Raw genomic sequence first — 24,969 nt, 5'->3', positions numbered from 1 at the left:
ATGTGATAAATTGCAGACTATTTAATTCAACAACATCAAAATCACTGCCCTCACATAAATGGTAGTTTAGGTTATACTAATATATGTCATTTCCCAATTTTCTGAAATTAAAGATAACTAAACATAACCCCAAGTTTCTCACTCTTAAATTAAGCTATAATAGAACAAATAATCTCAAATTCTACAATTAGAAATCATTCTCTTTTATAATTAACTTAAAATATTATATTCATGGGAATCTTAAATAGTATACATTCCCACTGTAAAATTACAGCAATCTATTTTATTGATGGATATTTTTTCTATACATAATTGTCAAATTGGGACACATATTTGAAACTTGAGAATCAAAAAGCACTATGTTTGTATAATTTGGGGCTATAGAAATCAGCATAATTTTTCGTTGGTGTCTTTCTTTTTATTTACCAACTGCTAGGTATATGCCTAACTTAAGATTTGGCATATTTAATCAATCGTCAACAAAAAATATTTTTCTCACTTAAAAGTTGATGATTCTTAAGGTTAAACTTTTGCTTTATACTTTTACTTAAGCATTTAGAAAACATAAACACAGATCTCAAATCAGTACTGGGAGAAGCATCCTATGGAGAATATAAATAACCTGAAATAAAGGTATTTCAAGTATAAAAATGTATACAGATGTTAAAGACTGACTTAAGCTTCATTCCAATGGTTCAACTTTCTTTTTAAATGTTTTTATAGTAGTTTTTTAAAACATTAATGTTTTTTAAATGTTATTATAGTAGTTATTTAACTGTTTATTAGTGATCATATAATTAGCCTAAGCTATTTAATTGTAGATCTTAATACAGAGGTAAATTTTTCAATTGTAGCATCAAATTTTCAAATTTCTATACTGATTTTTGTAATCAGGTAAACAATTTAGAATTTTACACTTTAATTTACAGTGTCATTGAATCAGTTGTTACTGGAACATTTCTGGCAATTCCTTACTACTTTAAGCAAAGATTATTCCTGATCCATTAGATCAGACTTTTTAAAAAAGTTCTTCATTAGAATAACCTAGAGCGACAAGACAAAAAAATGGATCAATTCTTAGAAAGGCCTTATTTTACATTTTTACTCAACTTTGTTATAAAAACTATTCATAAATCTCCAAATTTTAAAACTAATCTTTGTATTTTCTAACTACCTCTGTATTCTCAAAAATTTATTTTGAAAAATAAAGTTGACAATTAAAAATCTGTTAGGTTTCCAAGCTTGATAATTAAAGCTGTATTTTCTTTTCTGTTTTATTAAAGTATACAGTTAGTTTACTTCAAAAAAGACATGCTCCGACACCTGTACTTACTTCATTTGTAGCCATCTTCCTAGATCTTGGAAGTGGAGACTTCCTGTGTATATGAATTGGCTCTGATACCATGGGTTTAAATAATATCACAGCTCGATCAACCTCATCTTTTTTAGAAGTATGTGGTTCGTCATCACTATCAATTTTAAAAGATCTCCTGCCTTCATTCTATGTGGAAAGAATACAACGTAATAAAATTCAGATAAAACAAATTAACCTCTTCAGATGAACAAATTCAACCACCAAATGGTATAATCAGTTGAAGTACATATTCAAGTTCGCTTACTCAAGTGAATTAAATAACTGAATTCTTTCAATAGCCAATATTATTCTGGGTGCTCTAAGATAGATGACTGAGTTCCTGACTTTAAGAAATGCATATGCTCTTTGGAGAAATTAAACAATAAAAGGACAGTAAAAAGCCATATAAAACAAAGCGCTTAACTAAGTTTTATCAAATGCCCAAATAAATAAGCAATAATAATAAATGACAGTAAGAAAGAATAGAGATTAATTTTGTTATCAGCAATGTCATCAACTCAAGGATAAACTAAAATAGCATCTAAATTAATAAATTTTAGAAAATTTAAATTCTATTCCAAATATTTCCAACAAATGTGATGACTGCACACTTAAATAACCATCATCTGATGGCTCATTAACTATTTCCTCAGTACATACCATGTGCCAGGACAAAGACGAATCAGATACTGTCCCAAATTACAAGAAATTCACAATATTGTGTAGGAAACAAACACATTTAAAAATTTATACTAAATATCTACCTATAATAGAATGGGTAAATTGGGGCATGGTCATAGAGTAAAACACATATTTTAAAAGCAGTAAAAATGGACAAACTAAAACTAAATATAATTACATCAATGAATCTCATAAACATAAATTAGCTGAAAGCAGCCAAACAGAAGTATATAAACAGCTTCATCAAAGTAAAGGTTTAGAAAGTAAACTTCTTTAACCAGGTATGGGATATCTAAAAACTTGAAGCAATCACCACTTTTAATCATAAATCACTAGGAGTTCCCATCTTGGCGCAGCAGAAACAAATTTTGGCTAGGAACCATGAGGTTGCGGGTTCAAACTCCAGCCTCGCTCAGTGGATGAAGGATCCAGTGATGCCTTGAGCTGTGGTGTAGGTCATAGATGCAGCTTGGATCTGATGTTGCTATGGCTGTGGTATAAGCCAGCAGCTGTAGGTCCGACTGGACCCCTCGCCTGGGAACCTCCATATGCTGCAAGTGCAGCCGTTAAAAAAGAAAAAAAAAATCACTGAAAGACACGAATGCCCACCATCGTTATATCTATTCAAAATTTGCCAGACATCTGTCATCATTCAGAGATATGATCACATACATAGAAAATTCAGATGACTCCATGGACAAATAATTAGAATGAATAAACATCATTAGTAAGGTGGTTATACACTCTTTAGACAAAAAAACTTAATACAAAAAAGAGTTAAAATTCAATAGGAAAATAACCAACAGAAAATTACATTTAAATAAGCAATTTATAACATAAAAAAGAATTCAGGGATTAATCTGACAAAATACAAGACATTTAAAAAAAATCTTAATTTTATCAAAAAGGCATGAAGAATAGCTAAATAAAAATCAGAGCTATAGACCAAGTTTTAGACTATATGCTTCAGTTCTGTATGAGTGTTACTTCTCTCAACATTGATCTGCAGAATTTATGTAATCTCAATTAAAATCCCCAAATGTTCTCTTTGAAATGTTACTTTTCACTTTAGTTTGGGAATGAACAAAGATGCTTACTATCAATGCTTCTACTCAATACCATTCTGGTCCAAGCCAGTAGTAGAACTTCGCAAAAGTATATTCAAGTGGCCAATGAATATAAGAAAAGGTGCTAATCCTTAATGGTCATGAGGATAATGTAAATTTAAGCCACTAGATACCACTACATAATCCCCAAAACAGCTACATCAAAAACACTAATCACACAGAGTACTGATAAGGACATAGTAGTATCTTTGGAGAGCTATTTGACTGTATTTTGAAAAGTTGACCATATGCATACTCTATAACCCAGCTTTTATATCCAGATATATATCCAAGAGAAATGTGTATGTATGTTCAGAAAAAGACCTGTACAAGAATGTGCATAAAAGCATTCACCTTCAAACCATGAACTGGAAAACAAATGAAATGATCATCATAGTGGAATGGATTAACAAAGTGCACTTTATTTAATGGAATCCTATATGGCAACAAAAATGAAGAACAGGTGAATCTCAAACACATAGTGAAAGAAGCAAAACCTACTCCCCATCCCAAAAAAGCACATATTTTGTGACTTCATTTACATAAAATCTGAAAATAGACAAAATTAATTTGCGGTGCCAGAAGTCACTATATTGAGTACCTCTGGGGAGAAAGCAAGGGAGTTTGTTACAAGGAGGGGGCACAACTGTTCTTCTGGGATAGTATTATTCCATAGCCTGGCTAATTGTTTTACAACTGTCATTTTGTGATATAACATTAAACTACACATTTATGATTTAGGTATGTTTATCAACATGTATTATAGTTTAGTAAAAAAGTTTTAAACTCAGTACATATTTAACTTTGTAAGGTTATTGCAAAGATTAAATTACAATAATTCATGTCAAGTGCTTAGCACAGTGAAGTATGGACTAGTCTTCCAAATAAAACAACCAAAACCCAAAAAAACTATAGCTATTCATTGAAAATACTTATCTTAAAAAATCAAAAAAATCTAGATCTTAAAAGATAAAGTATAAAATTCTAATGTGCCTAAAAATTCTGTCAACCCAAATCATACTTCATGAAATTTAAACCATCTTGCCATTTAGTAGTTAAGAATTATAGTACATAATAGAAAATTTTTTTTTTTTTGTCTTTTTGCTATTTCTTTGGGCCGCTCCCACGGCATATGGAGGTTCCCAGGCCAGGGGTCGAATCGGAGCTGTAGCCACCGGCCTACGCCAGAGCCACAGCAACGCGGGATCCGAGCCGCGTCTGCAACCTACACCACAGCTCACGGCAATGCCGGATCGTTAACCCCCTGAGCAAGGGCAGGGACCGAACCCACAACCTCATGGTTCCTAGTCGGATTCGTTAACCACTGCACCACGACGGGAACTCCATAATAGAAAATTCTTAAAGAAACTTCATGAAAATCTAGAATTGTAGTAACTCAGCTCTGAGAATACCAACTTCATACCTCCCTTGAAGCTGGTCTATATCCATAGCCAGATGGTAAATTTTTGTCCTCTTCACATCCTTTGGCTCCTGGACTAAAGTGTAATTCAACATGAAAGCGTTCCTCAGAGGAAAGATCCTAAAAATATATTACAAAACATTTTCAAAATGAGAAACTTTGAACTATTTATTTACCTCTGGTAACACATGCAAATCAAGTACTCTGTTACCTTGTTAGGATCCTCATAAAGCATGATAACGATCTGAGTCATATAGTTGAGTTCATTGACAACATTTAAATAATCCATAGCTCGTTTCCACTGCTCATCCTTTGATTCCTGAGCAAAAGGTGTATGGTAAGCATTTTCATGTAATATGTTACTTGCAAGTCACTTTATTTTCATTTTAGTAACTGTTTAATTCTGATCAATGCCACATAAATAAGGTGAATTCTTATACGCACAAACTTTCAAAATAACTCCACTTAAGCCTCAGTTACTTAAGGCTAAATAAATTATTTTTTTTAAAAAATCTCCCCAGTAGTATTAGAGACTCAAGTTTTTTTTCTTTTTCTTTTTTTTGGGGCCACACCCTCGACATATGGAAGTTCCTGGGCTAGGGGTCAAATCAGAGGTGCAGCGGCTGGCCTACACCATAGTCACAGCAACGCAGGATCCAAGCCATGTCTGCAACCTACACCACAGCTCATGGCAATGCCAGATCCTTAACCCACTGTGCGAGGCCAGGGATTGAACCTGAGTCCTCATAGATACTAGTTGGGTTCGTTAATCGCTGAGCCACAACGGGAACTCCCTGTTTGTTTTTTTTTTTAATAACTCAAAGTAAAATTAAGAATCTCCTCAAATATGACACCTATAATTGAATTCTGAGAGTAAAGGGCAATTGCTAATTTTAAGTCCCAAAGGACCCCAGCATAGTGTCATGCTTCATAAACAGAATTCTATCCCCTAAAAGTAGTGCTGTTTTTTCCCCCACCATCATATAGTTAAGTAATACAGGTATATCAGTAAATATCCCTCATTACTGTAGTAATATTTATTATTACTGCAGTAATATTTTAAAACAATCAGTAGGAGGAAGTATAGGCAGTATATACCATCTCCTTTACCACTCCACCTTTATTTAGACAATCATTAGTTTTGAATCATGTAATCAGAGAGCATCAGAACTTAAAGGGATCTTAGAAGATATGTATTATAAGCAATTAAAGTAGAAAATTCTATCTGATAAGGAAAAACTACTCAAAGTTGAAACTCTACAGGCAAAAGTCAATACGGTTCACTTAGATGTTATGGTACATCAGAGATAATGTCCTTCGTCTCATATCAAGTATTACAAATTATAAAAAGCCAACAATTTTTTGTATACAATAAGTGTATATAATATTTTGGACTTTTGTATAGAATGCATCTTTTTTAAAAGATAAAATTTGAAATGCAAAAGCCCAAACTTAAGGCCACACACTGATTACTTATTTTTTAAAATTACAGAATATATTTCCTTTTTAAATTTAGACATTATATAATCTCAGAGGAAGTACTCCCCCTTTGAAGTTTTTGGAAAAGTAAAGTGAAATCAACATCATGTAATTTGTGTAATTACACGTATTCTTGGCTTCATTTCAATAAATGGCTATTCATACCTCTAAATGCTCTACAGTAGTTGCTTCCAACACTCCAGAGTAAAAACTGCATCTGTCTGAGTTTGTGTGTGTCTGTGTCAGTGTTTGAGGAGAGGATATGTACAAAGATGTATACACATTTCTTTTTTCAAAATTGATAAGGAAAAACATAAATTAACATAGCATTACTGCGTTTTATGAAATGTGAATTATTATAAATAACGGGTTTAAATTAAATATGAAAACATTTCAGTAATTGAAAAGATCTATTAGACTCTGTAATACTGCATTATTAATGAGAATGCCATCTAATACCTAATAACTAATTCAGTGGTGCACTTACAGATTTTGCTAGGTCGGCTTTAAAATTTTTTTAAAATTTAGTCATTTTGCAGCATTTTCCTGCATGCAATATCAAGAATTCATAAAAATCTTTTTTAAAAAATTAATCATCTTTTTGTAAAGTACATTCCTTGAAATTTAGTTTACAATCTCATTTCCTTAACAAACCACCTTAAAAAAAAAAATCTACTATGAAGAGATAGACTTTATCAAGTCCACAATGAAAAATGAAAAATTTCAACTGGGAAAAGACCAAACAAGGTTTTAAGTATATTAGACACAGGCTCTTATCAGGATAATATGAGCTAGGATAATGAATTATAATTCAAAAAAAAATTTTTAACATTTTAAATTAGAATACAAGACATCACTTTGGTAGAAACCTTAATTTTCAGTTTAGTAAGTACAAGTAATTTTTTTTAATCCTAGAAACACAGAATTTTTATAAGAATGAAATTGTTTAGCTTTTGTTTTAGAAAAGTAGCTGAATACAACATATACTCAATAAGCTATAGTTCTACTGCCGCCACCCTAAGTCTAAACTACACTATCCTTCTTCAGATCACATGCTTCCTAACTGGTTTCCTCATATATATTCCTACCTATTCACTGTCCACACAACAACCAAAGCCATTCACTTCCCTGCTTAAAACCTTTCAATGACTTCCCAATTCCCTTAGGATTACAAAGGCATGGTTCTTTAAACTTATCTTTTTAACTTTTATCTATCACTCACTATTATGCTCCAATCAATAGGCCTTTTATCTGTTCTTCTATCCTCTATATTCTTTCCACCTTATAAAGAAGTGCAAAGTCAAAAGGTGACCACATAATAGAGATATATCTCCTCCCCCAAAACAAAATCATTACTACTGAATAGATAAGCCCTTGCCTTACTAGTTAAAGGTCATTTTTTTCCATTCTCTATTTCTTATATTAAAGTTCAACTAACCTGCCTATGCATGCAAAGGATGTCACTTTGCTATTTTTTAAAGGACTAAAAAAAATAAAAACAAGAGAAAAGAACATAAGAGTTGGAAAATTTGATGGCAACAGGATATTTACACAGCCTTAGGGTAACTTTAATAATAACTATTCATCAAGGCCTAATAATAAGATAGGTTAAAAATTAAGAGACATATACCAAATCTTCATTATATATTTTGTTGTCCTTTATTTTAAAAGTATAAAAGAAAACAAAGTTGAATTCACTTCATTTTAAAGATTATTTTTTATAGACGTGCAAAAATGTGTATGCCAATATACACCTAGAAATTTTTTTTCAACTCTTAATTTTTGCTAGTTTGGAGATGGCTGAAAAAATATTTTTGATATACTGTAGAAGTGATATTTTATTTTAGGTAGTGTATTTAGATTTACGCCGAGAAAGAAAGGGGATATTAAAATTCCTAAGTCTGTTTGATTATCACTTCCATTGCCAATCTCTAAAATGTCAGTTTATTTTTTCAAATAAAAACTTCCCAGGAATCTTACTAATAGCCACTGCCTCAGCCATCATTAATATCTCAGCTTCCCAACTCTATACTTCAACTCAAACCTTTAGCCTTTACACATGAACATTCTACTGGTTATCTTCACTTCACTAGCCTCCGAAGGCCTCAAACTCAAGCTATCTAAAATTAAACTCATTGCTTTCCTTCTGGGGCCCACATATTCCCCCAAGTGCTACTTATCTCACTGAATGATGGGTAATTTTGTAGAAGATCCTATGATAGAAATATGGGAATCTTTCTTGACTCTTTCCTTTCTTACCCTCCGTATCTGTAAGCAAAGAAAGGAGAGTGTTGGGAAAAGTTAAAATGCCCCAAAAGGCATTCTGGTTGTGGCTCAGAGGGTGAGGAACCCAACACAGTGTCCATGAGGATCCGTGTTTGATCCCTGGCCTTGCTCAGTGGGTTAAGAATCCAGCATTGCTGCAAGCTGTGGCATAGATTGCAGACGCTGCTTGTATCTGGCATTGCTATGTCTGTGGCCAAGGCCAGCAGCTGCAACTGATTCAACCTCTAGCTCCGTGAACTTCCATATGCTGCATGTGCAGCCATAAAAAGAAACAAAAAAGCCTCAAAAAGAGCGTGTGAGTGAAAGCCTAAAGGGCGTTGAGGAAGTTAGTGAAGGATTAGAGGAAGGTAAGAAAAATGTTACTGGAAACTATAGGAAAAAGAGTCCTTGCTACGGAGTGGTGCAAAGTGTAGACACACTGTAGCCTGTAGAGAGTGGAACTCAATGAGCTAGCCACAAGCTTTCCAGGAAAAATTCTGAAAATGCCACCAAGATTCTTCTCACTGCCTGGAATAAATTATGAGAGGAGGAGGTAAGCTACAGGGAAATGGTTAATTTAAAAGGAGCCAAGACTTGTGGAGTTCAAAAATAAAACTATTTCTCATTCCCACAATCTCCAAACAATGCTATAATTAAAAAGTGGAGAAACACAGGAATCTGTCAAGAAAATGTAGGTGTGATTATAAAAATACTAAGACTTAAGAAAGATTTAAGGCTCATAGACCTTTTTCAGGATCATACTAGCATGTCTCTCAGATACTCACTATTAAGCAGTAAGTATTGTTCAGTACTATCCCTCAGGAGCCACAGAGGAAGCCCAATGTAGAAAACTCCTTATTTTTAAGAGATTTGAGGGTGTGAATTTTTTTTTTTTTTGTCTTTTTGCCTTTCCAAGGGCCACTTCCCTTGGCATATGGAGGTTCCCAGGCTACGGGTCGAATCAGAGCTGTAGTCACCGGCCTACGCCAGAGCCACAGCAACTCGGGATACGAGCCGCATCTGCAACCTACACCACAGCTCACAGCAACGCTGGATCCTTAACCCACTGAGCAAGGCCAGGGATCGAACCCACAACCTCATGGTTCCTAGTCGGATTCGTTAACCACTGTGCCATGATGGGAACTCCTGAATTTTTTAATAAAGATGATAAATTAGTCCTTTTTATTTTTTACACCATCTTCAACTAAAAATAAACCAACATTTGGGTACCCAAACTTTCTTAGGCAGGATGCAGGTTAAAGAAAACTTCTCAGCTGCAAACATGAGCTACTCTTTACGCAAAAGGAAGGATGACCAGATGAAGCAGTCAAGAAGCCAAAGCAGGAAGCCAGGAGCCATTAAAACAACTCCCTGGCAGTATGACAGAGCTCTAATTAAGGACTGAGCAATAAGCACCTATGTAGATTTCAAAATTGCAATGGACCATCTGTTTACCCCTGTTTTGAAAAGGTTATTTACAGCAGTAATCCCTTGTTTCTTGAATGTATGAAGGACAGAATGTTGGTATCTTCAAGTTCACAGATTTTTGAACTAAGACTGAGTTCTCCTGAGCACTCAAGGAGCTATGCCCAAAGAATCCCATCCATATCTGGCCCTGATTTAGATATGAGATCCTGATGTCAAATTTATGCTGTAATAGATTAGCCTGGAGGAATATCAGAGAAATTAAGTACATTTTGCACATGGAAGAAATATGGATTGTGTGGCTAATAGACACACTGTGATAGACTCTATTTTCCAAAGATGGCCACCAAAATATATCCAATCTCAATACTCATCCTACAATGTGACGGTGATACTCCACTCATCTAGAAATGTGGGTCTGTTTCCCCTCCCCTGGAACCTGAATGGAACTCTGTGACTGTCTCAATGAAAACAGCTCAGCAGAAGTGATCTATATAATTTCTTATGTTAAATGAAGAAAAATGTTTTGTGCTTGCTCCTTAGTTCCTTGTTCTCTTAGGAAGCTCACTTTTGGAACTCAGCTACTATGTTCTGAGAAAGCAAGTTACATGAAAAGGCCATTGTAGGTATTGTGGTCCACAACCCTAGCCAAGGTCTTAACTGACATCAAGCAGCAGACATGAGAAGAAAACTGTGAGATGATTTGAGCCCCAGGCACTGTCTGACTGCAACCTCATGAAAGACCCAATGCAAAACTGTCTAAATGGTCAGTCAACACTTTAAACCATGAGAAAGAAAAATAAAGAGACTGGTTGTTTTGAGCCAGTAAGCTTTGGTATGATTCATTACATAACAGCAGAGTTACAATGTCCAACCAAATACCAGGTCCTGCCAATTCTAACCCCTAAATAATGCAAATTCATCAGCTTCTCTTTATCTCACTGTCACCAGCCCCTAACATCACCTATATTATTTTATATTATTATTTGCTTAAGTGGATCTTCTTCAAAGAGAAGAGAACAAGTCATCATCTAGCACAGTGCTTGGTATATAGCAGACCCTTGACTAATGATGACAAATAATGAATAACTGTACAGTAAAAAATGTTGTTAGTAATTTGATTACCAATTGAATAATACATTTTCAGTAAGTACAATGATATAACTTATTCTACTTACATCACATAAGGCACCGTAGCGAAGAATAGATAGTAAAGAATGTACATGACTTTCACTGGTAAAGTATAATCTGGTACGGACATGACGTTCAGGAGACAGAACACCTCTGGAATACCTGAAGTCAGGAGCAGACAGTGTTAAAACATAACTATACAATTAAAACATATTAAATACAAATTATTTTGAAAAATGAATTTAATCTTACTAGAAGCAAAAGAATATAATAAGTAAAATCTATCATTCTTCCAACCACAATTCAGGTATTATCTTAGCAGACAGTCCTCTAACATGAAGATAACCAGAACTAACTGGGACCACTGAGATTAGTCAAAGAAGAGTTAATATTAGTCAAGTTCACTGTAAATAGTTCATTTAAGTGCCTTTATTAGCAATGAAAGAGGACACAGCCCTAAGGAAGTTCACCTGCTGAATAAGGGTGATCATTGATGATCACATGTGAATGATGACACCCATCCCCTTTCCCTGTTTACCTCAGTTTTTTCCCCAATTTGGAGCCAAAAAGAACTGTGGTTGGAAGTTAACTATTAGGAATACCTAGGTAATCTTTATTTTCTAGGTGATGTACTTTATTTCAGGTGATACACTCCTGAGGTAGTCATAGGAATAATAAAAGTAATTCGACTTGAAGTATACAAAAACAGATGCTAGAAACTTAAATACCAGTACAGTCTCTTACACAGGATGGAGTTTATTTACAGTGTCATCATCTTGTGTTCTCTGAAGATCTGAGCGAATTTTTCTAACTAGAGGAGTACAGTAGCCTTTGGCAATTTCCAGTTTTTCAGCTTTAGTTATACCATATTCCTGAGGAGAAAATGAACAGCATTAGAAAAAGGGTACAATAATAAAGAACTCCAAAAATTTAAGAATTTTAGTAAGAGACAAATATTTTTATTAAGCCTTTTTTAAACAATAATGGTTAGGCAAAAATGCCATGAAATTACCAAATTTAAGGAACTCTGTAACCATTCTAAATTAATTAAATTTATGAGGAATTAAAATCCAAAGTGTTAAGAAGACATAGTAATTGTAATAAAAATTGTAGTAGGAGTTCCCGTCGTGGCGCAGTGGTTAACGAATCCGACTAGGAACCATGAGGTTGCGGGTTCCGTCCCTGCCCTTGCTCAGTGGGTTAACGATCCGGCGTTGCCGTGAGCTGTGGTGTAGGTTGCAGACGCGGCTCTGATCCTGCGTTGCTGTGGCTCTGGCGTAGGCCGGTGGCTACAGCTCCGATTCAACCCCTAGCCTGGGAACCTCCATATGCCGCGGGAGCGGCCCAAGAAATAGCAACAACAACAACAAAAAGACAAAAGACAAAAAAAAATTGTAGTAAAAGTTACAGTTCAAGTCGGTAGATTAGAAAATGACCTGATATAAAAAAGAAAAATCTGTGATGTGTGTGAGGACAGAAAGAGCATTTTAAGAGGAAGAGGGCAAAAGGTGGCGTAAGGTAGAGGGAAGTGGACAGAGAGAAGGAGGGAAGAAATAGGCACAGATTTTCTCTCAAAATTCATTCCAGTATACTTGTATTTAAAGGCTACTTCCTGCTATCAGGTATTTCACAGGGGGCAAAACATTTGTATGGATAATAAATCTTAAACCTAAGAAAGAAAAAGATGATTGATTCCAGATGGAAGATATTTGAAAATAACTCTTGGATCATCTACTTTAAACATAAAAGTGTGGTTGTTCAATAATCTTACTAACATAGATGACTGTGAATTGGGTAGTTATTTAATACTATACTATAAATAATACTATTTCATTTACTGAGGTAACATTGATTTCTAACATTTTCATGTGTACATTACATTTCAACTTCTGTACAAACTACAGTGTGCTCATCACCAAAAGTTTAATTTCCAACCATCACCATACAGTTGACTCCCTTTACTCAATTTGCCTCCATTCCCCTACGGTTATTATTATTCCTTTCTCTACAAATAAGTGTTTTTGTTTGGCTTGCTCATTTACTTAAGTTTTTTTAAAAAATATTCTACGTTTGAATGAAATCATACAGTATTAGTTTTTACCTGAATGATTCATTTAGCATACACCCTCAAAGTCCAACTATGTTGCCACAAAAGGCAAGATTATACCTTTTTATGGCTGAGTAATATTCCAGTGATTATATATACCACTTCCTTATTCATTCACTCACCAATGAACACTTTTCATATCTTGGCTATTGCAAATAACGCCACAATGAACATAGATGTGCATATACCTATTTGAATTAGTGTTTTTAGTCTTCAGATAAATACTTAAAGGTGGAACAGCTGAATAGTATGGAAGTTTTATCCATTAATTTTGAGGAATCTCCATACTGTTTTCCACAGAGTCTGCACTCATTTAAATTCCCATCAACAGTGTACCAGGGTTTCCTTTCTCCACATAATCCCCAACACTTGTTATTTCTTGCCTTTTCAACAATGGCCATTCTAACAAGTGTGAGGTGATTTCTCATTATGGTTTTGATTTGCATTTCTCTAATAATTTAGTGATGCTGAACATCTTTTCATGAGTCTCTTGGCAATGTGCATGTCTTCTTTGGAAAAATGTTCAGCTCTCCTGCACACTGTTTAATTGGGTTGTTCGGTTTTTTAGTTTGAGTTATATGAGTTCTTCATGTGTTTTGGTTATTAACCCCTAATTAAATATATGATTTTCAAATACCTTCTCCCATTTGGTAGACTATCTTTTCATTTAGTTGATGGTTTACTATATCTGTATGGTTTGATGCAGTCCCATTTGTTTATCTTTGCTTTTGTTCCCCCTGCCTGAGGAAGTACATCCAAAAAGACAATGCTAAGACCAATGTCAAAGAGCATACTATGTTTTCTTTTAGTTTTATGATTTCAGGTCATACATTCAAGTCTTTAATCCATGTGGTCCAGTTCCCCTTATACTATTGGTTGAAGAGATTATCCTTTATTCATTTTATGTTCTTGACTTCTCTGTCATAAACTAAATATATATGTTCATACATGTGTGGGTTTATTTCCAGGCTGTCAGTTCTGTTCTATTCGTCTGTGTGCCTGGTTTACTGCCAATATCATATTGCTTTGATTACTACAGTTTTGGAGTATAATTTGAAATCAGGGAGTGTGATGATCCAGCTTTGTTCTTTTTGCTTTGGATTGCTTTGCTTCAGGTCTTTCATGGTTCTAGATTAATTTCAGAATTTTTTGTTCTACTTCTGTGAAAAATATCACTAGGATTTTGATAGGAATTGCACCAAATCTACAGACTACTTTAGGTAATATGGATACTTTTACAATGCTAATTCTTTCAAGCCCATGAACACAAGTATCTTTCCATTTTCTCCTGTTCTCAACTTCTTTCAACAATGTCTTACAGTTTTTAGTGTACAGGTCTTTTATCACCTTGGTTAACTTTATTCCTACATATTTCATTCTTTTTGTTGAGACTGTAGATAAGGTTTTCTTAATTTCTTTTTTGTTAGTTTGTTGTTAGTGTGTAAGAATGTAAAAGATTTTTCTATATTGATTTTGTACCTTTTAACTTTTTTGTATGCATTTATTTATTTATTTTTTGGGGGGGGGGCAATCTTTAGAGTTTTCTAAATATAAAAATCATGGCGGGAGTTGCTGCTGTGGCTCAGAGGGTGAAGAATCTGAGTAGGATCCATGAGGATGCAAGCTCAACCCTTGGCCTTGCTCAATGGGTTAAGGATCTACTGATGCCCCAAGCTGCAGCACAGGTCACAGATGTGGCTCAGATCTGGCATGGCTGTGGCATAGGCTGGCAACTGCAGCTCTGATTTGAACTTCCATATGCCACAGGTGCAGCTCTAAAAGAGAAAAACAAGCAAAAAAACAAACAAAAAAATTGATGTCATTGACAAATAACAATAGTTTAAACTTCTTCCTTTCCAATTTGGATGGCTTGTATTTCTTTTTCTTGCCTAGTTGCTCTGGTTAGGAATTCCAATACCATGTTGACTAAGAGTAGTGAGAGTGGGCATCTTTCTCTTGCTCCCAATCTTTTTCACCATTGAATGTAAGGTTAGTTATGGGTTTTACTAGCTTTACTATGTTGAGGTATGTTCTTTTTATATCTTTTTTTAACAAATCATAAATGGGTGTTGAATCTTATCAAATGTTTCCTCTGTCTATTGAGATATGATTTTTTTGTCTTTTTTTTTTTTTAAGGGCCACACCTGCTGCATATGGAAGTTCCCAGGCTAGGGCTTGAATCCAAGCTGCAGCTGATGGCCTACACCACAGCCACAAGAACACAAGATCAAAGCTGTATTTGTGACCTGAACCACAGCTCATGGCATCACCAGATCCTTAAGCCACTGAGCCAGGCCAGGGATCGAAACCGAATCCTCATGGATACTAGTTGGGTTCATTACTGCCTAGCCACAACGGGAACTCCAGAGATATGATTTTTATATTTCATTTTGTTGTACACCAGGTTGATTGATTTATAGATGTTGAAACTTCCTTGCATCTCTGGAATAAACCACACTTGATCATGGTATATGACCTAATTAATGTATTATTGTATTTGGTTTGCTAATATTCTATTGGGGATTTTTGAAAATATGTTCAGATATTATTTCCCTATAATTTCCCTTTTTGTACTGTCTTGTCTGGACAATAATTAAGAGGGTAACACTGGCCTCATAAAATCATTTAGGAAACATCCCTTCCTCTTCAAATTTTTGGAAGAGTTTGAGAAAGATAGGTATTAAATCTTTTAATATTTGGTAGAATTCACCTGTGGAGACACCTGGTCCTAGATTTTATGGCAGATTTTTGATTAATGGTTCAATCTCCTAATGATCAGTATATTCAGATTTTCTATTTCTTCATGATTCAGTCCTAGAAGGTTGAATGATTAATAATTTGTCCATTTGTTCTAGGATGTCCTATTTGCAGGCATATAGCTGTTCATAATAGTCTTAGAGTCCTTTGTATTTCTGGATATCTGCTATTTTTCCTTCTGTTTATCCTCTTACCTCAATTAATTTATCTTTTCAAAGAACCAGCTTTTAGTTTCACTGGCCTTTTCTATTGTTTTTTTTGGACTTTATTTACTTCCAACTCTGCTCTTTATTGTTTCTTTCCTTCTACTGACTTTGGGCTTTGTCTGTCTTTTCCTAGTTCCTTTAGGTATAAGGTTAGTTTCTTTGAAATTTTTGTTTCTTGAGGTAGACCTGTCTTGCTATAAACTTACCTCTTAAAACTGCTTTTGCTGTGTCCCATAGATTTTGCTATGTCATATTTTCATTTGTCTTCAGGTATTTTTTGACTTTTCCTTTGTTTTCTTTGTTGATCCAATAGTTGTTCAATAGCATGTTGTGTAGTCTCAACGTATTTGTGATTTCTTGAGCTTTCTTTTTATACTTGATTACTAGTTCCATACCATTGTGATTGGAAAAGATACTTGATATGATTTTAATCTTCTTAAATTTATTAAAAATTTCTTTGTGTTGCAACATAAGGTCTACCCTTGGGAATGTTCCAGGTGCATTTTAAGAATGTGTATTTTGCTGCTTTTTGGACAGAACGTTCTGTATAAATCTATCAAGTCTACCTGATCTAATGTTTAATTTAAGACTGCTGTTTCCTCACTGACTTTCTTTATGGATAATCTGTAGATGTAAGTCAGGTGTTGAAGTCCCATATATTTATTCCATTGCTATCAGCTTCTCCTATGAAGTCTGTTAATAATTGCTTTATAAATTTAGGTGCTCCTAACTTAGAGGTATATATATCTGAAACTTGTCTTCTTGATGAACTGTCTCCTTTTTTATTGTGTAATGTCCATCTCTGTCGTTACCTTCTTTGGCTTGAAGTGTATTTTGTCTCTTATGAGTATGGCTATACTCACTTTTACTGTGGCTGCCATTTGTTTGGAGTATCATCTTTCATCTCTACATTTTGAGCCTGTTCATCTTCAGAGTTGACCTGAGTGTTCTGGAGGCAACGTATAGTCAGGACTTACTTTTTTAATCCATCCAGCCATTTTGTATCAGTGACTGGTAAATTCAATCCATTTACGCTTAAAGTGACTACTGATAAATGAGCACTTAGTACTTTATTTTCTGGTTGCTCTGTATTTCCTTTGTTTCTTTTTCCTGAGTTTCTGTCTGCCATTTTAGTTTGGTGGTTTTCTGTGGGGTTTTTTTTGTTTCCTCTTCTCGTATTTTGTGTGTCTGCTCTAGAATTCTGTTTTGTGGTTACCATGAGATTTGTGTAAAATGTCTCACAGACAGAACAGTCCTTTTCCTGATGATAGCACTTTATCCTTATTTAAGTTCTGTCCTTTTCCCTCTTCTGCTTTTCTGATTTTGTTGTCCCCAACTATCCCTTTTTATATTGTGAGACTGATACTAAATTGAATTACAGGTGATGCTTGAAACATGGGTCTGAACGACATATGTCCACTTAAGTGGATTTTTTCAATAAATATGCACTACAGTTTTATACAACCTGCAATTGATTGAATCCTCAGAGAGTGACAATAAAGTAACGCACAGATTTTCAACTGCATGGTGGGGTTGTGTTCCACTATAAATTTTATGCTATAAATAAGTGGGGTTTTGTTTGTTTGTTTGTTTGTTGTTGTTGTTGTTTTGTTTTAGTCTTTTTAGGGCTGCATCCATGGCATATAGAGGTTCTCAGGCTAGGGGTTGAGTCAGAGCTGTAGCCGCAGGCCTACACCACAGCCACAGCAATGTGGGATCCGAGCTGCATATGCTACCTACACCACAGCTCATGACAATGCCAGATCCTTAGCCCTCTGAGCAAGACCAGGATCAAACCTGCAACCTCATGATTCCTAGCTGGATTCACTTCTGCTGTGCCACAATGGGAACTCCTATAATTAAGTGTTTAACAATGTATTCTGGTAACAAGTTGCAATTTTAAACTTCTTTTTATCATCTTACTCAAAGTTTTAGGAACTTCTGCCTTTTTGTTTCATGTAGAAGAGCTACATTCAACCTGTCTTGTAAGGCATAGTTATTGTTCTGTTTGTCTGGGAAAACCTTTATTTCTCCTTCATATATGAACGACTTTGATGGTAGTGTATTCTTGCTGACACTTTTTATATTTTAATATTTTGATTTATGTCCTTCCACTCTCTCATGCCCTATAGTTTTTGCTAAGAAATCTACTGTTAATGGGTGTCCCTTCACAGGTTACCATCCTTTCTTCCCTTTCTCCCTTTAAAATTCTTTGTCATTTACTTTAGAGGTTTTATTTTTCTTTCTTTTTTTTTTTCTTTGTGTCTACACCCACAACATGTGGAAGCTCCTGGGCCAGGGGTCAAACCTGTGCCCTAGCAGCAACCTGGACTGTTGCAAGAACAATACCAGATCCTTAACCCACTGAGCCACAAAGGAACTCTGACTTTAGACAATTTTAGTATGTGTCTTGGAGAAGGTCATTTTGCATTGAGGTATTTAGGTGTTCTCTTAGCTTCATGGACTTGCATATGAGTTTCATCCTGAATTTGGGAAGTTCTCAGCTATTTTATCTTTAAATAAACTTTCTGTTCCCTTCTCCTTCTGGTATAGCCAGTATCTTGATGTTAATCTTCCAAATAGAGTGAGACAGTTCTCATATAATTTCCTCATTTCCTAGATCTTAATTCTCTCTCCTCTCCTAACCTGTATCATTTCTGGAATTCTACCTTTGACCCCACTAATTCTCTCTTCCATATCATCTACTCTATTTCCAATACTTTCTTTATTGTTTTTGTTTGTTTTGTTTTTTTGTCTTTGTTGTTGTTGTTGCTGCTATTTCTTGGGCCGCTCCTGCGGCATATGGAGGTTCCCAGGCTAGGGGTTGAATCGGAGCTGTAGCCACCGGCCTATGCCAGAGCCACAGCAACGCGGGATCCGAGCCGCGTCTGCAACCTACACCACAGCTCACGGCAACGCCGGATCGTTAACCCACTGAGCAAGCTCAGGGACCGAACCCGCAACCTCATGGTTCCTAGTCGGATTCGTTAACCACTGCGCCACGACAGGAACTCCTATTTCCAATACTTTCTAATGCATTCTCCATCTCATTTCTTGAATACTTCAGAATCAAATTTTCTCTCTGGTTCTTATTAAGAATTTTTTGGTGTCTTTGGTAAAATATTTCTTCTGCTCACTATTTTATTCCTGAGCTCACTGAATTGTATTTCTGAGTTTTCTTGAAGCTTGAGTTCCTTCAAAATAGCTATTTTTTTTTTTCCTTTCAATGGTAACTATTTTGAACTCTCTCCCAGTTAAACTACAACATTCCATGATTTAAATTCGGTTTCTGGAGAACTGTCATTTTCTTTTTCTGATACTGTATTACTGTGGTTCTTTACGGTGCCTGGGGAGTTGTTCTTCTGCTGGCACATTTGAAGCAGTGAACAGTTTTCTTCTTTAAGTAATGCTTTTTTAGAAAAATTTGGTTCTGACAATTCAACAGATTATTCAGAGGCCCATTTTTCTGTTTTCCAGTAGGTGGCACTATAGCACAAGCCGTGTCAGGTCATATTTGAGAAAGACACTTGATACTCTACAGCACCTGCTAGAATTGCTACCTGGTGTCTTCCTTGTTGTCTGTTGTGCCTCCAGGGTGTCTTGACACTGCCCATGTTGCTGGTGTCATTGTCTAGGGCATTGGGAGAAGAGGAACCTCCACTGTGTCCAGAATCTCCTAGGGTTCAGGCTCTACCATTACAGGGGGAAGAATAAGGTGGGGGGAGGGGCCTGGGATCATAGGTACCCTTGCCAATTCCAAAGTTATAGCATTCAAGGGCACTCCCAGTCGGGGTATTTGTGGTGGAGCAAGAGCTGCCAAGGCTGGAGGGATGGGGTCCCACTGCCACTAATGCCTGGCTCCTTGCGGCCACTGGTGCCACAGCAGTAGTAGAGAGGCTAGAATTATGTTGTATGCTACCATCCCTAAAACTACTGCGTTCTCTAAGGCTGCAGGCTCAGCCAGCTGTGGCCAGGAGTTTGGGATCACAGGCACTGTCTCTACTGTTCCTTGGTTCCACCTCCTCTTATGTGTTACAGAGCAGCCACTTTTAGGTGAACAGATGTTATAAAATTATTTTGGCATTCTGATGTATTGAGCAGAGGCACTTTTGTTCAGTTATGTATGTTTTACTGGTTGTAGATTGAAAGGGATGGTCAAAGGGAGAATGTCACACTACCATGATGCTGATGTCACCTCCCACTGTAACTAACTTTACGTATCATTTTTAAACCAAGGCTTCTACTTCTGAAGATTGATAGTGATTGAAAAATGAAAAGTTGATGCTATCACAGCACAAATACCTACCATAATTAAAAATATTAACTGTTAAAGCAACTAAAAGCAACAAATCATGTTTATCATGTTTAAGCTTAGATATGATTAGAATTACATAATTCACACAGCACAGATATAAGAATTAATGCAATGTAAGAGTAGAAATGGATCTTTTCAGAGGCATAGCAACTCTGAAGTATACCAGAACACATGTACATTTTTTCTTGCAAAGACAGTGATTCTCTCTAAATTAGTCAAACTACTACATTATTTGACTGAGTCATCAAGTCTCTAAGCTTGAAATATTCTTTTTTGTGAAGTAAAAATGCAAATTCCTCATTTTTCTACTACAAACTACAGCTTTATTACAATTATTATAAATATGTTTACAATTTTAGTTAATTGTTCAATGACTGAAAATACCTGTATCTTGTCCATGGTTTTAGATTTATGAAGGCTAAAGCAACAAAGTAAAATATTTACTGAACTGAATTCAATAGTCCGTTAAAACAGAAACCTCAAGTTTTAGCCACAATAAGGAATATCAAACCAAAAAGTTCAGTAGGTAAATCCCAAGTTGTCCTCTTCTCTATTCATAATCTCAGAACTCAAGGAAAACATATAAAAAGACCTTTCTTTTTAAGTTAAAAAATTACCAAAATTTAATTATGAATTTAACCAAAGACAGACTGATTCCTGCAAGTTTGGGCATAACATTGTCCAAAGAGTCCTAAGGTTTAAAGGATAATTTATCCAAGATAAATAATTTTGGAGATGTTTTCAAATAAGTTCTCAGACTGCTGACAAAATCTAATTTGATTCATAACATAATTACTATAATAGAGACTGAGAATTGCTGAGCATAAAAAATAACTTTAATGATACAAATGATGTCAAATCTTTCCTAACCATTCTAACCTTTAGTTTTTCTTCTAATTAAAATGCTTAAAAAAAACTTACAAATATTTAAGTTACAAAGAGATGGTGAGATATTTCTTCAGCTATGTAAATAATGCACCTAAAATACAGACACTAGTAGTAGGAAAAATGGCCATCTAAAACTCATTGGAGTATAAGATGAGATTAATTAAGCCACATAAAAACACAGACTGTGTTTGTTATCTTCCATTTAGTAAATGAAAGAAGTTGTCAGAAAGTAAGTTCTTATTTTCTAAGCCAGTGTTTCCCCCCCGCTCCCCACTTTTGGCTGCACTGGTAGCTTATGAAAGTTCCCAAGACAGGGACTGAACCCATGCCATACCAGCTACCTGAGCTCCTGCAGTGACAATGCTGGATCTTTAACTTGGTGAGCCACAAGAGAATTCTAATGATATATTCTTGAAGTATGAGATATTTTTATCCTCTCTTTTAAAAAGAATTTATTTGCAAGTGACTTGTTTATAAATCATACTTAAAAATTTTCTATGTTAGGTGGTTCCAGTCATGGCTGAGTAGTTAACGAATCCAACTAGGAACCATGAGGTTACAGGTTCTATCCCTGGCCTTGCTCAGTGGGTTGAGGATCTGGCGTTGCCATGAGCTGTGGTGTAGGTTGCAAACACGGCTCAGATCCTGTGTTGCTGTGGCTCTGGCGTAGGCTGGCAGCTACAGCTCCAACTGGACCCCTAGCCTGGGAACCTCCATATGCCATGGGAGCAGCCCTAGAAAAGGCAAAAAGACCAAAAAAAAAAAAAATTTCTATATTATATATACTGACCAAATAGGTAGTTGCTTTTTCATGTTAAAAGAATACACTAAAATTTAATATGTACACAAATACTTAGAGGGAAGTTGTGCAGCCCTAATTCCCAATTTTGCAAAGTCTCTAGTTTTTCCTGAACATTCTAAATTTTTTAGGAAAGGGACACTGGTATTATTTTAACCATTTTTATATATGAGTTTTAAAAAACTGTAGTTGATTTACAACATCATGTTAGTTTCAGGTGTAGAGCAAAGTGATTGTTACATATCTTTTTTCAGATTATCTTTATATGTTATTATAAGATATTGTATATAGTCTCTGTGCTATACAGTATATCCTTCTTGCTTATCTATTTTACCTATTGTAGTTTGTATCTATTAATTCGACTCCTAATTTATCCTTCCCCCTCTTCCTTTCCCCTTTGTTAACCCTAAATTTGTTTTCTACATCTGTGAGTGTTTTCACTTTTTAGGTATAAATTCATTTGCATTATTTTTTAGATTCCACATAAGTGATATATAATATTTGTCTTTCTCTGACTTAATTCACTTAGTACCATGTTTTCTAGGTCTATCTATATTGCTGCAAATGGCAGTATTTTTTTTTTTATGGCTGAGTAGCATTCCATTGTATGTGTCACACATACACACCTTCTTAAACCAATCATCTGTTGATAGGCACTTCAGATGTTCACATGTCTTGGTTATTATAAATAGTGCTGCTATGAACACTGGGTGCATGCATCTTTCCAAATTAGTTTTTTCACCTTTTCTGGATATATGAGAGTGGGATTGCTAGATCATACAGTAGTTCTATTTTTACTTATTAAAGAATCTCTCAACTGGTTTCTATATATGAGTATCTTTAAGTAAGACTTCTTTTATACACAATCTTTACACTTCTCATGTACAGGTGATCCTTGAACAACACGGAGCTTAGGAGCAGCAACTCTCTATGCCACTGAAATTCTGAGTATAACTTAATTGTGATTTTATATCCATGGCAGATTCAACCAACTGTGGATCATGCGGTAATGTAGTATTTACTATTGAAAAATATCTGCATATAAGAGGACCCATTCAAACCCACATTATTCAAGAATCAACTGTATTCATTTTTTCTGCTTTTTGGTTCACAGCTGGAAAGTCTGATCTACTCCAAACTCCCCTTTACAATATCCAAATAATCTTTTAATGAGTTGAAAAAAGTTAAAAGGGCATCTGCAACTATTGTCTTCTAACACATTCCTTATCTCAACTTGTCATTTCACCTGTCTCTTTTATTATCAATCTGATTCTTTGTTTAATTACATTTTGGTTATCAGAACTTTGTTTATACCTTTATTTTTATTCTCCTATAATAAAAAGACCCCACCCTTCCAACATCTACCACTGCCCACAGGAAACTTATATCCTGACCACCAAATATTATTTTCAAAATACTTTCACATAAAGTAAAAAGAACTTCCAACATTTATATAAGGCCACAACTACCTTCTTCTCCCACTCTGCACACACTCCCATAGCACAGAGCTAGGAGGTGCACAATAGGTGCCCAATAAATACTTAAATGATTTATCCCATCCCATTTTCAGTTATCTTGTTTATTACTAGTGTATTATTAGTCTGTAAGAGTATCAGTTCTTAAATTTTAAAAAGTCACTATTAAAACTATTAAAAGATCACATAATGCTTTAGTTCAACAAAAAAATTTTAAATATAAATTCCTAAGTACTTATTTTCCTCTCTAAAATTATAGCTTTACTGGGACATGAAAACAAACTATCTTTTACCTACTGATAGACATTTTAGCAGTATCTACATAAGCAGTACAAGAAAACTGATTTGTAGGAATTACTTACCTGAGGGATAACAATATCTGCTAATGCCTTTGAAAGCCTATATAATTCCATTGTGTTTTCTAATTTCAAGGAACCATTATGCTGGACATCATATTTTATACAGTCATATATGTCAGGGATTTTACTAATGTCGTATCTTCCATTTTTGGTTTTAAAGTCTTTCTCCAACTTGGACCATCTACGTAGCATGAGCTCTAAGGTCTCACTGTGATAAAGCTGAATATCTAAAACAACATAACATTTTCAGTATATTAAACTTCAAAAGCATATAAAGGATATACATTAAAAAATTGATAATAGAAATTTCTTTAAATATCAAAGGTGAAATTGTTAAGTAGCTAGGAAATGTTACTAGAGGCATATACTATTTAGCAATCATATACCATATTTTGTATTTTGCAGACTTGAATAAAGGTGTAAATAATGGGTTAGGAACTGGTTTTACAAAAGACCTTTCCATATGTTACATGCATCAGTTGCCCAAGCTACTAATCAAGCTAGTCTCAGAGCCAGAATCCAGATCACTTTCTTGTTTGCTCCTTGTTATGATGCCTATTTAATGGTTAACTGTAAGGCAACACTACATAATCAATCCAGTAAAAATGTTTTATTATCTCTTTCATGATGTCATGGATAAAAGCAACTATAACTTCTCTATTATTCTTTTGCTGGATACATATTAACTCATATTACACCTAGATATAGCAAGAAAGGCTTCATTTCTTATGATTGGTACCCTATTTCAAAATGCTTACAGCAATGACATAGTAACTTTTATTCATCTTCTGACTAAAGGAAAACAAAGTATTTACCTGATGATTTGGGATCTTCCATACGATGTCTGATTTGAGAAGTCAAACTCTGTATCAAGGAATACACTTTGTCACAGGTCTTCACAGGATTTTTAATTAAATGCATTGATTTGATAAGAGAAATGCTTCCAGATGGAGTAAGCTACAAATGAGTAGAATATATGTATTTTTACATCTGGTCATGCCCAATTGTCCAAGAGAACAATATATAAATTTTTCCAGTAGCTGGAGAATAATTCTAAACTACAAATGAAGATGACCCTGAAAATATAGTTAATAAGATCAAGGAGGAAGTAAGAAACTCAGAATTTCCTGTTAAAAAAATACTAAAACTTAGCTAACATTAGATTATCCACAGAGAAAAATCTAACACAAATATTCTAACTT

At 34.9% G+C, this 24,969-nt stretch overlaps 1 protein-coding gene across 11 annotated transcripts in view; it reads right to left on the bottom strand.

Moving 5' to 3' along the window:
- Positions 1-24,969, bottom strand: part of PPIP5K2 (diphosphoinositol pentakisphosphate kinase 2) — a 92,785-nt gene that overhangs the window by 26,873 nt on the left and 40,943 nt on the right. For all 11 annotated transcript variants that reach the window (XM_047778381.1, XM_047778371.1, XM_047778370.1 and 8 more), the window contains exons 18-24: positions 24,583-24,724; positions 23,771-23,994; positions 11,606-11,733; positions 10,909-11,023; positions 4,773-4,880; positions 4,565-4,681; positions 1,334-1,501 (exon numbers count right to left, since the gene is read on the bottom strand). In XM_047778381.1, the coding sequence (XP_047634337.1) occupies positions 1,334-1,501; positions 4,565-4,681; positions 4,773-4,880; positions 10,909-11,023; positions 11,606-11,733; positions 23,771-23,994; positions 24,583-24,724 (1,002 nt within the window). The remainder of the gene's footprint in view (positions 1-1,333; positions 1,502-4,564; positions 4,682-4,772; positions 4,881-10,908; positions 11,024-11,605; positions 11,734-23,770; positions 23,995-24,582; positions 24,725-24,969) is intronic.

Source organism: Phacochoerus africanus, chromosome 4, assembly GCF_016906955.1.
Source record: "Phacochoerus africanus isolate WHEZ1 chromosome 4, ROS_Pafr_v1, whole genome shotgun sequence".
NCBI lineage: Eukaryota > Metazoa > Chordata > Mammalia > Artiodactyla > Suidae > Phacochoerus > Phacochoerus africanus.
Note: the sequence above shows the minus strand (reverse complement) of the source record. Positions and strands in the feature narration are given on the sequence as shown.